Source organism: Colletotrichum jinshuiense, chromosome 8 (genome assembly GCF_051148585.1).
Source record: "Colletotrichum jinshuiense chromosome 8, complete sequence".
In the NCBI taxonomy this organism is placed as follows: Eukaryota; Fungi; Ascomycota; class Sordariomycetes; order Glomerellales; family Glomerellaceae; genus Colletotrichum; species Colletotrichum jinshuiense.
The window spans coordinates 1,457,482-1,467,605 of record NC_139315.1 but is presented as its reverse complement, the minus strand read 5'-3'; the positions used below and the strand labels follow the sequence as shown (position 1 = coordinate 1,467,605).

At 53.6% G+C, this 10,124-nt stretch overlaps 4 protein-coding genes across 4 annotated transcripts; 2 read left to right on the top strand and 2 right to left on the bottom strand.

Moving 5' to 3' along the window:
- Positions 1-251: 251 nt before the first annotated feature.
- On the top strand, positions 252-2,630 carry EsH8_VIII_000401 (uncharacterized protein; the record flags this gene model as incomplete). Its single annotated transcript, XM_083269443.1, has 1 exon — positions 252-2,630. The coding sequence occupies one exon, from the start codon at positions 252-254 to the stop codon at positions 2,628-2,630; it is 2,379 nt and encodes a 792-aa protein (XP_083129211.1).
- An 863-nt stretch (positions 2,631-3,493) lies between these two features.
- Positions 3,494-5,182, bottom strand: EsH8_VIII_000400 (ribose phosphate diphosphokinase subunit PRS1; the record flags this gene model as incomplete). Its single annotated transcript, XM_083269442.1, has 3 exons — positions 3,494-4,722; positions 4,785-4,932; positions 5,072-5,182. 3 exons carry the CDS (start codon positions 5,180-5,182, stop codon positions 3,494-3,496), a joined length of 1,488 nt encoding a protein of 495 aa, XP_083129210.1.
- Positions 5,183-6,173: 991 nt separating this feature from the next.
- Positions 6,174-7,649, top strand: EsH8_VIII_000399 (XPG domain containing-domain-containing protein; the record flags this gene model as incomplete). Its single annotated transcript, XM_083269441.1, has 1 exon — positions 6,174-7,649. The coding sequence occupies one exon, from the start codon at positions 6,174-6,176 to the stop codon at positions 7,647-7,649; it is 1,476 nt and encodes a 491-aa protein (XP_083129209.1).
- A 362-nt stretch (positions 7,650-8,011) lies between these two features.
- Positions 8,012-9,613, bottom strand: EsH8_VIII_000398 (uncharacterized protein; the record flags this gene model as incomplete). The annotated part of the gene is made up of 1 exon (XM_083269440.1): positions 8,012-9,613. One exon carries the CDS (start codon positions 9,611-9,613, stop codon positions 8,012-8,014), a length of 1,602 nt encoding a protein of 533 aa, XP_083129208.1.
- Between the last annotated feature and the right edge of the window lie 511 nt (positions 9,614-10,124).

Sequence of the window (10,124 nt, the reverse complement as noted above, 5' to 3'; positions counted from 1 at the left end):
GCCCCGAGGAATTAGAGAACCAGGCAGCTTACCTTGAGGGACTTTGCAATACACTCGTTGCAGGGGCTGAGATTGAACGAGGGGAGATTGCTGAGAAAGAATCTTTTCGGATCAAGATTGAGCAAGTCTGCCGAGTTGCTATTACAGAGTATGAACGAGCGCAAAACGGCATTGCGAACTTCCCTCCGCCATCCGTGGAACTGAAATGCTTCGGCAGCCTTTCCTCTGGGTTTGCAACAAAGGCATCGGATATGGACCTCGGTTTGATCTCTCCCATATCGCAGCCTCAGCCCGATGCCGCGGGCTCCCCGATCCCGAGACTCATCGAAAAGGCATTTCTGGAACTCGGCCTGGGAGCCCGCTTGTTGACTCGAACAAGAGTTCCAATCATTAAACTTTGCGAAAAACCGCCCGAGAGGTTGCGACTGGATCTGTTGGAGGAGCGAGAGAAATGGGAGAAGGGTATTGTGGATACGGACCATGCGGACGCAGCCGATGAAGAAGATCACGTTGACGCCGAATCTTCTCATGTCAAAGAGGTGACCGATGAGTCGGCGGACGATCCAACCAACCAGAAGCTAGATGGCTCCTCTTCAATCGGGTCTACTCCGAGCGAGTCCAAGATGCTGACCATCCGACAGCCGGACAATCAGTCCTTATCCGCTTACTACAATGTGGCCAAGCGGATGCTGAGGAAAATGGGAGGCCGAGATGTCACCCTTTCAAACTGCCGGGAGCTGGCAGAAGAGGACTATGTGATACTCAACAAAGTCTGCGAGGCGTTCTTCAACGGTCTCCGCGACGCAGAACTGAAGAGTAGACTCTCGAACTACCAGTCGCTGTCTTTCAAACCACTTCCCAATGTCCCCTCCAACCGGTCTTTGGCTGGTGTGTACACTCAGATGGAAGGTGAAAGAATCATCATGCTGTGCGAAGCAGATGTCGCCATCGGAAGTGCAGAGGATGGGGAAGAGTCGACTCGGATGTTGATTTCGTCATGGAAGAGTCTCCAAAACCAGCCACACTTTGGCATTGAGCCGCTTAATTACACCAAGCAACTTCAGTTGCACTTGGAAAAGCTCAAAAAGCTGCCAACTGCACAGTTGCTCACCCTCGAGCAGAGCCAGCATGAAGCAGCTGCCGGATACCATGCAAGGACTTTGAAAATTCTTTCCAACCTTCGACCGCGGAATGCCGGTGATTCGGAGGCTGCGCGACAGCTCATCGTCGACAGATACACTGCTGGCATCTGGCCAAGCAGCGTTCGAAATCAGGTTCGCGAGTTTGTTAAAAATGCCAACGGGGCTCTCAGTCTTCTAGCCATCGCACGTCGCCATAAGAGTCTTCAGCTCGCCTTGGAGCTGGAGAAGGCTTTGGACAGCCAGCTGTACGAACCGAGCCTCGAGAGTGGCATCAGAGAATATCTGTCGATCCTCCGGGGCCCAATGCGCCAGAGCAACGTTCAAGATCCCCAGTACGATTATGTTATCCCGGTAACGAAACAGAACATTGAGACCATCAAACGGATGCGAGAAATCAAGGACCCCTCGAAGATGGCCGTCAACCAGCCTCGCGACCCCTATCGAGATAAGCTTGAATTTCCCAAGAGCGGAGTGGGCGTCCAATGCGATATCAACTTCGCTGCGCATCTCGCATTGCACAACACCCTCCTTCTGCGTTGCTACTCTCACACCGACCCCCGTGTTCGACCTTTGGTTCTGTTTATCAAACATTGGGCCAAAGTACGCGGCATTAACACGCCTTACCGCGGAACGCTCAGCAGCTACGGTTACGTTTTGATGATGTTACACTATCTCGTCAACGTCGTCCAGCCCTTTGTCTGCCCCAACCTTCAACAACTTGGACCCCCGCCGCCCCCAGAGGGTATATCGCCCACCGGATTGGATGACAGCATCATGTGCAGAGGCCGATTCGTCGGCTTCTGGCGCGACGAGGCCGAAATTCTACGTCTTGCCCAGATGAACCACCTCAACGGAAACCGCGACTCCATCGGACAGCTCCTTCGCGGCTTCTTCGAATACTACGCTCAGAACGGCTCAATGAGCACGTATCCCGGCAGGGGCTACGACTGGGGTCGCGATGTCCTCAGCATCCGCACTCCCGGCGGCCTGCTTTCCAAGAATGAGAAGGGATGGACCGGCGCTAAGACGGTCATTGAATATCGTCCCAATGCCAATGTCAACGTCAGCTCGCCGAGCACCGACACCCCTCCGGCGCCGCACTTGGCCCTAAAGTCGCCCATGGATCCGCCTACTCCAACAATCGCGGACGCCGCCGTTACGCATGAGGTCGCGTCTCCTGGTCTCGGCAAGGCAGCCACGGCCACAACGCACAAGAACGGTGAGGTTAAGGAGGTTCGTCACCGTTACCTCTTCGCCATCGAGGACCCCTTCGAGCTCGACCACAATGTCGCCCGCACGGTCACACACAACGGCATCGTCGCCATCCGCGACGAGTTCCGGCGTGCGTGGCGCATTATCAAAGCAGCAGGCTTGGGCAACTTTGGCGAAGAACTCCTCAAAGACGTCGCTGCCATCAAGGAGGAGGATGAGAAGAGCACATATCTGCAGTTGCTCGACGAGATTCACGGATGGGAGTTGTTCGAATAGGACTGTTCCCGCTCCTGGGATGTCATAAATGTTATGGGAAGGAATTTGGTACTGCGCTTTAACTATTGTTTGCTGATAATCAATGGACTCTGTCAAGAAATAAGTTTTGGAGGGCTTGCTCTTGGGGACGACGTCACGAGGGAAAGGGAAAAAAAGGGGACGAAAAGTGAAGACGGATGTGTTTGTATTATTACGAACGACTGTATTTATTTCGAGAAGGAAGCCAATGCAGGCAGCACCGAAGAGATTTTCGCAAAAAAATCCGTGATGCCGACAGCCTAGAAGGGCTTTGGTCTACGTTCCAACATGAAAAGTCACTTTGTGAATATGTTCGAAGGTTTCTCTTATCCCTCTCCCACCCGATCCGAAAGGCGGTGGCTGTCAAAAGACAGTCGGAAGAGGGATCTTCTTTTAATCGAGAATTAATCTACCAACGCTCCGTTCGGGACTCTTTCTGGGATGAAGAAAGCCCTGGCTGTCCAGAAGACAGCATCGTTGGGGGAAAAGGGAAAGCAGCGATGCAATCCAATTTCTTGAGGAAATAAAGTAAAAGAAACCGAAGAAGAAAAAACTGTAGACGCACACACACCATGAAGGCAGCGGCCGTTTGAAGGTATCAAGCATCATCATTCATGTCTAATACTGACCATGTTGGTGTTTTGGTAGACCTACCCAGTCTCCTGTATTTTTGCCGCCACCTGGCTATTCCACTCTGCCGTGTCGTCCAGAACGCCGCGCTGAAATGCCCCCGAGTATACCACACAAGCTGGACTCAAATCCCTGAGCCAGTCACATAGAAAGCAGAAAGAAGCCGTGTTAAGCGATCTGTGGTCGAAACAGTCCTATCCACGCTCTTCAGGGATCTAGTCCAGAATGTGCTGGTACAGAGGAGAAATCGACTCGCCGTAATGGTTCCGACGGATGGCTTCGGCAAGCAGGAAAGAAAGGTCCAGGACGACAAGCTTGGGGGTGCGCTTCGCCTGATCCTCAGGAATGGGGAAGCTGTTGGTCACGACAATGGTGTCGATGCACTCGCAATTTTGCAACTGCTCAAGGCTGTCGCCACCGAAAACACCATGGGTAGCCATGCAATAGACCTTCTTGGCACGCCCCTTCTTGACCACGGTCTCAGCCGCAGCGATCCAAGAACCCGGCTTGTCGATCATGTCGTCCACGATGAAAACGGTTCTGTTCTTAACGTCACCGACCAAAGTGATCATGTGTTCGACCTTGGGGTCCTTCAAGACCTCATCCTCTTCGTCCGACTCCGGGGCTGCATCTCCAGAGCCTCCCAGAGCATGGGGCTCGGGGGCAAAGAAAGACGAGGCATGGGACATGGTCATGGGATCGTCGTCTCGGACACTGCCGTCAATGGTCGATGCAGCCGGCGATGGATAGTCGTCGTCCACAATATGACCCTGAACTAGTCGTCCATGTGTGACTTCTTGAGCGCGACGATCATCATACTGCGCGTCGCTCTCCTCCTCCTCGTCGACTGGTACGTCGCCAGGCTTAGCCTGCGTGGGAGTAGTGGGCCGATCGTCCATAGAGCGGGGGTGAGAGCGCGGGGCGCTGGTGTGTTGAGGAGAGCCATGGGCGTCAGCTCTGACCCTGGCAGCTCGTCCAGCGGGAGGAGGCGTGGAAGCTCTCTCTCTCGAGGGCGCAGAACCGGCTTGATGGCCGTTCTCCAACACTGGCACGCGGTCCAGGTTGTCCAGATGATGCATGATCATGCTAGAAGCCATACCCGCTCCTCGGCGGTTCTTCTCAGTGGTGACCATGCCGAAGTTGAGCTTTAGTGCGTCGGCAAGCGATGTCACACGCTTGGTGCCGCCAGCGTTCTTGGACACGACCACTGCCTCCTTCCAGTTGGGCACATTGTGACGGATCCATCTCGCGATCAACGGCTCGGCATGGAGGTTGTCGACCGGACACTTGAAGAAGCCCTGCATCTGAGAAGCGTGTAGGTCGACGGTAATGACGTGCTTAACGCCAGCGACACCGAGAAGGTTTGCAAGCATTCTTGCCGTGATGGCCCCGCGATGCGACTTCTTCTTGGACTGACGACTGTAAGGGAAGTACGGCAGCACAGCTGTAGGGAGATACGTCAGAGACAGTCCGCGTGTGAGGAGCAAAGAGGTAGGTGGGGCTTACCAGTGATCTTGTTGGACGAACCGCCCTTGCAGGCCGAGATCATGATCAACAACTCCATGATAGTGTCGTTGACCTTCGGGCTGCCGGACTGGACGACGAAGACATCCTTCTCTCGGACGCTTGTCAAGATTCGCACGCTCGTCTCGCCCTTTGTGTGACGGGTCAGCCTCAACAGGGAGTCCAAACAAGTTGGCCTTGGTCCAATCAAGGCAGCGGGGACCGCAACTCGCAAGAGCGCAGCTTTCCCCCGCCGTTGGTGTCGACAGCAACGATCGCACTCAGCTTACATTGGAAAATTGGGTAAGCTCCGCCTCGGCAGGAGCCATGCCCAGGTTCTCACATATCTGAGTAGTGAGAGCTGGGCAGGAAGAGCCCGCGAAGATGAGAGTGCCGCGCATTTTGGAAAGGAATGCGAAAGACGAAGAGATTTGGTTCGCGCAGCGGGGAGCTTTTATTGCTGGGAGGGAAAAATTGAGTTGGCCAGGGGGTGATTGAACCGACGAACGGGGCACGGAGCAAGCCGCGGGTGGGGTGCGTACAGTGCAGAGACGAAATTACGCCGGAAGCGTCATGTTTCGTACTGTATTAATCCGACCCGGAGTGCCCCTCCCAATCAGAGCTTTCAGCTGCATTGTGTGGCCAGCCACAGCGACTCGGCGAAGCTTGGGTGCCCCATTCGGGCAAGTCCTGCGAGAGCACAAAGCTCGTCGGTGCACACACCCACACACAGCATGCATCGGGCAGTTCTGTAATTACGAGATGAGTTGCAAAGATGCCACCATATAGGGCCTGATCCTGTCGTCTTCATTGAAGCAATTGACTTGCATCTTGCAAGCAATCCATCAAAAGTCATAGCCGGTGGACGTGACTCATGAAACTTTGGTTAGTGGATGGATTTTCAAGCAAGACAGGCAACATACGCAACGTCAGGGCGGTTGTTGGGCTTGCTGAATGTTGAATGACGTCCACGAAGCCCAGTCATGTTAGGCGGCTTCAAGATTCTAATAGCATTTACAGAAAAAGTTAATCGCCGACATCATGGGAATACCTCATCTTCTGAATCATCTCGCTCCGTACGGTGTTCTTTCGCCGCTTGACGGTGACAGGGTTGTGATCGATGGCCCTGCACTAGCATATCACATCTATCATCTTTGTACGAGGAGCAGCTCCGGCTTACCCTCGTACAGGCTGCTCGGCGATACTGCTTTTGCGTGGCTGGAAAAACTCACGAGCCATGACATTACCATGTAACATTTATTCTACCCGATCAAAAACCGACTTGGACTTCGTGAGCTGACGCCTCAAAGCGCCGCCATCTACTTCGATGGGTTTCTCCCACCTTCAAAGTCGCCCGTTCGCTTGGAAAGAATTTTGAAAGTGTCCACGCAGATGAAGGTATTTCGCTCAGGATTTCCAAACGGGTGCCCAGCCCGGCAAGTGGCAGCAACGCGTTTTTCGCTGCCTCCCCTCTTTCCAACCGACGCACCCAAGAGAGACCAGCCTCTAGTCCCACCACCGCCATTCTTAGTTGCAGCTGTCGTTGACAGACTCAACCAGACTGGCAAGTATGCGGCACTTGTCCGCCTAGTTCCAGGGGAGGCAGACGCTTACTGCGCCGAAGACGTCTTGAAGGACGGCGGAACGATCCTGACCTCTGACTCTGACCTTACCATTCATGATCTCAACACAGGCTCCGTCGCTTTCTTCAGGGACATTCATGTCGGAGCCACTGATACAAAGGATGGCCTTTTGGGCCGGAAGTACTCTCCTTCAGACGTCGCAAAGCGCTTGCAACTACCTAAAGGACAGGGCATGCGACGGTTCGGATACGAACTGTCAAAGTCCAATAGACCCAAGTTTGCGCAAGTTCTTGAGAACTGCAAAGGAGACGTCTCTGACCAAGACGAGTATCGCAGATTCTGCATACCCTACGAGACGTTGGAGACAACAGACTGGAGTGCTGTGCCGGTGCTTGGCAATCTTGAAAGCCCCAACCTCGACGCCAGGCTATCAGAAGCCGTCTTGCAGTGCGTGGGCTATTCGGGGGTTGGAAAGCCGTCTACAGGGGAATCCGGTGCTGGTGGCTGCATGATGTGCTTACCGCCTCTTCTGGACTGTCCAGCCCGTGCAAGCGCATGGGATAGCAGCGCTTCTATAAGACAGATGGCGTACAGCTTGACATGTTTGCTACGGCCTGGAACTGTATCCCATGTCAGAGAATATCGGAGAATGTACTCCGGGGTGAATCAAGGGAAGCACGTCGCCATCCTGCCCCGGCCATGGATCAAAGACTCCATGGATGCTCTCCTCAAAACATTGACCCAAACCAAGAAGAGTCTAAGATGTGAGGGCTTGACTTGGCAAGCTGTGACACTGCAGCTGATTCTTGCTCACTCGCAGGAGGAAGACAAGCTGGAAGTGTGTCTAAGCACCATCAAGCAAGCCCAATCCCTCGCCAAGGACTCAAACCTTGTCCCCTGGGACGTTGTTCACTTGTCAGCGCAGGTTCAGGCAACGCTCTACTCCCTCCGCATACTCGCGCAAGTGTTGGATCTCATGGATGAGATACAAGTCGAGAATACGCCTCAAGGCTCGGACCTATTGCGCGGGCTGCTGACGACGCTGCCACCTCTCACGGAGTACCCGACTGTGGACGGTACCATTGCTCTCCTCGCAAGTATAAAGTCCAACGGTGCGCTGGGGAAAATTGGCGCAGCGCTTGGTATCCCCGAAGAAGATCTCTTGCCATCAAAAGAGGGCAAGAGCCGGAAGAAAAAGCGAAAGAATAGGGCCGGAGCTGAGCCTGACGTGCGACCGGAGAAAAAGCCTTCATCAAACCCATTTGATATCTTGGGCACTGACTAGTCGGAGACCTGTGCATAGCAACGGCTTTGGTAAAGTAGCCAAAAGAAATGAAGATGGAAACTGGATACGCCTACAAATGGGCACAACAGAAGAAATTTGGTACAAGTCATGGGCAGTGTAGTCTCCCATCATTTGCTCGGCGACCTGTGCAGGAAACTCAGGTGTAATCTGTTGGAGCGGGGTTGGTTTCAATTCTACCTCATGTTGGTGGTAGCAACATCTATCCCAACAGTGTCCCTGTCCATATGGAGTCGATGGTCGTACAGTCACGAGGCGACAGGGCTCATCAGTGAAAGCCAATGGGGTTGACAAATCTCATATCATTAAATAAATACCCAGTCGTTATTTGTGTCATCCTACAGCTAATTAAACAGTGTCCCATCATCATGCACCTGTGGAATGAAGCCAGGGCACAGCCAGCCTCTGCCCTCAGGGCAAGTAAAAATGATCTTGCCGTCTCCACGCAACAGGCCCATCTGGAACCGCCAGTCAGTCTTTACGGCGATGCCGTTGATCCGCAGCCAGTAAGCCAGGATTCCCTCTGGCGTACAACCCTCTTGGTTCTCGGGATTCTTCTCCCTGGTCTTGGTGTTGAATCCTTTCCACTTCGCACCCTGCTTTTCAAGGGTACGAAGGTGGACAAACTCGCGGTAAAGTGCTAGATACGTGAACATGGCATTGGGGCGACCAAAGGCTGTGATATCAGTCACGCCTGCACGTAGCTCACCATCATGAAGCATCGCGTACCAGGTCCAGTCAAGAGCGACACGGGGCGCGAGAATGCCGTTTTCGGGAACTTTCAACGACGACAGCGCAGGCGAGTCGCCCCAGTAGAGGAGATCAAGACGGCCTTTGTATATGTAGTCGTATGAAATGCCCTCCTCTATCATGTAGCGCTGGACCTGCTGGCCGGCGAGGTACAGTGCCTTCCACTGGCTGAGCTGGCGGTTCAGCTTCTCCTCGCCGCACTCCTTGACAAGCACCTCAGGAGGGTCCACGGCGCTCTCCTTGACTTCGTCCAGTTTCAAGATCTGAACGGTCTTGAGGGCATCCCCGAAACAGGCTTTGAGGTGCTTAGTTATGCTCTCCTTGTCCACCGGATCTTTGCCCTTGTGGTCGACGTCTTCGAGATACGTGAAGACGTGGACGTCGGCGCCGCCGCTTCCAGTCCATGTCTTGACTAGCTTCTGGTTCTGTTCCTTGCAGGTCTTGAGGTAGGTACGCAGAAATCCGGTGTAAACGATCGCAAGTCGGCCCATATCGTCGGCGGCGCGGTGGAGGAGGCATGTTGTTTTGCTGCCAACGCGGATGTGTAGCTTGCCGGAATCCAAGAGCTCGAGGACCGGTTTCTCGCTGCCAGCCTCAACCGAAGTGCACCCCGGCAGAAGGTTCGATACCCATGGCGTGGCGCCGTAAGGAGCGGCAGTCTCGTTTGCCCAGGATAGCATCAGCACACCCTCTTGGGTGAGCTCGACCTGCCATTCGACTGGCCAGTAGTAGTCGGTATCGGAGGTGAATAGTTCGGCGTCGGTCTTTGTATCCAACAGCGAAAGCGATCCACTATCGAGGAGGCGAAGATTGTATCGGCCGGAGGGTGAGGCGAGACGGAAAGGTGATAATGAATGGCCGGCTTTGAGCTCGGAGACGATCGTCGTGTCGGGTTTCGTATCCGCAGCTGGAGGGGAAGTCGGCTTCGCGACTGAGGCCTTGGCTTCTGTCACGCTTTGCAGTGTCGCAGGGACTGCATAGGAAGATGTCGCATCCGCATCACCAACAGCGTTATTGATCGGATCATTTGCTTTTTCAGGGCTGGTTGATGCATCTTTGCTGCCAGGTGTCGATGCATGGCTGAGCGGGCTGGGTACGTTATAGCCGACGTGGGGGAGCTGGGGAACAAGGAAGATTGCCGCGATGAGAAAGACGGCGGCCACTATGGCCAACCGCAGACAAGCGCCATTGAGCATCGTCGCTGGCTAGATTTTTAGCTTGATAGATGGCCCATTGCCGATGGTCGCAGCCTTTTGCGAACTCTATTTACGATGGAAAGGGGCATGCCGAGACCTCAGAATCCAAAATGCGACAGGATCGCGACACACGTTGCTTATCGCTTATCGCTTATCTTGCATGCACAACTGTGGATAGCTCCGCCATATTTGCATACCTTTGCGCCTACGTGCATATTTGTCGCCATCTTCATCCGGGATACAGCATTACAGGGCTTTCAAAAGTCGTTACCATTTCTGTATTGAACGGGCAGGACTGTCAGCTCTTTGAAGCAGTTATGCCAAAGATTTTTTCGATTGGTGAAGCAAGCGGGAAGAGGGATGTAATATTTTGAACAATTAATTGATTCGAGTTTATAGACAACAAAGAATGGGTTGGCCCACATTCCATCGTCGAAACTAAACCTTAAATGATTTCGATCCAAAGCTCCAGATTGTATGAAAAACCAAATCTCCTAAAACCCCAGTTTCT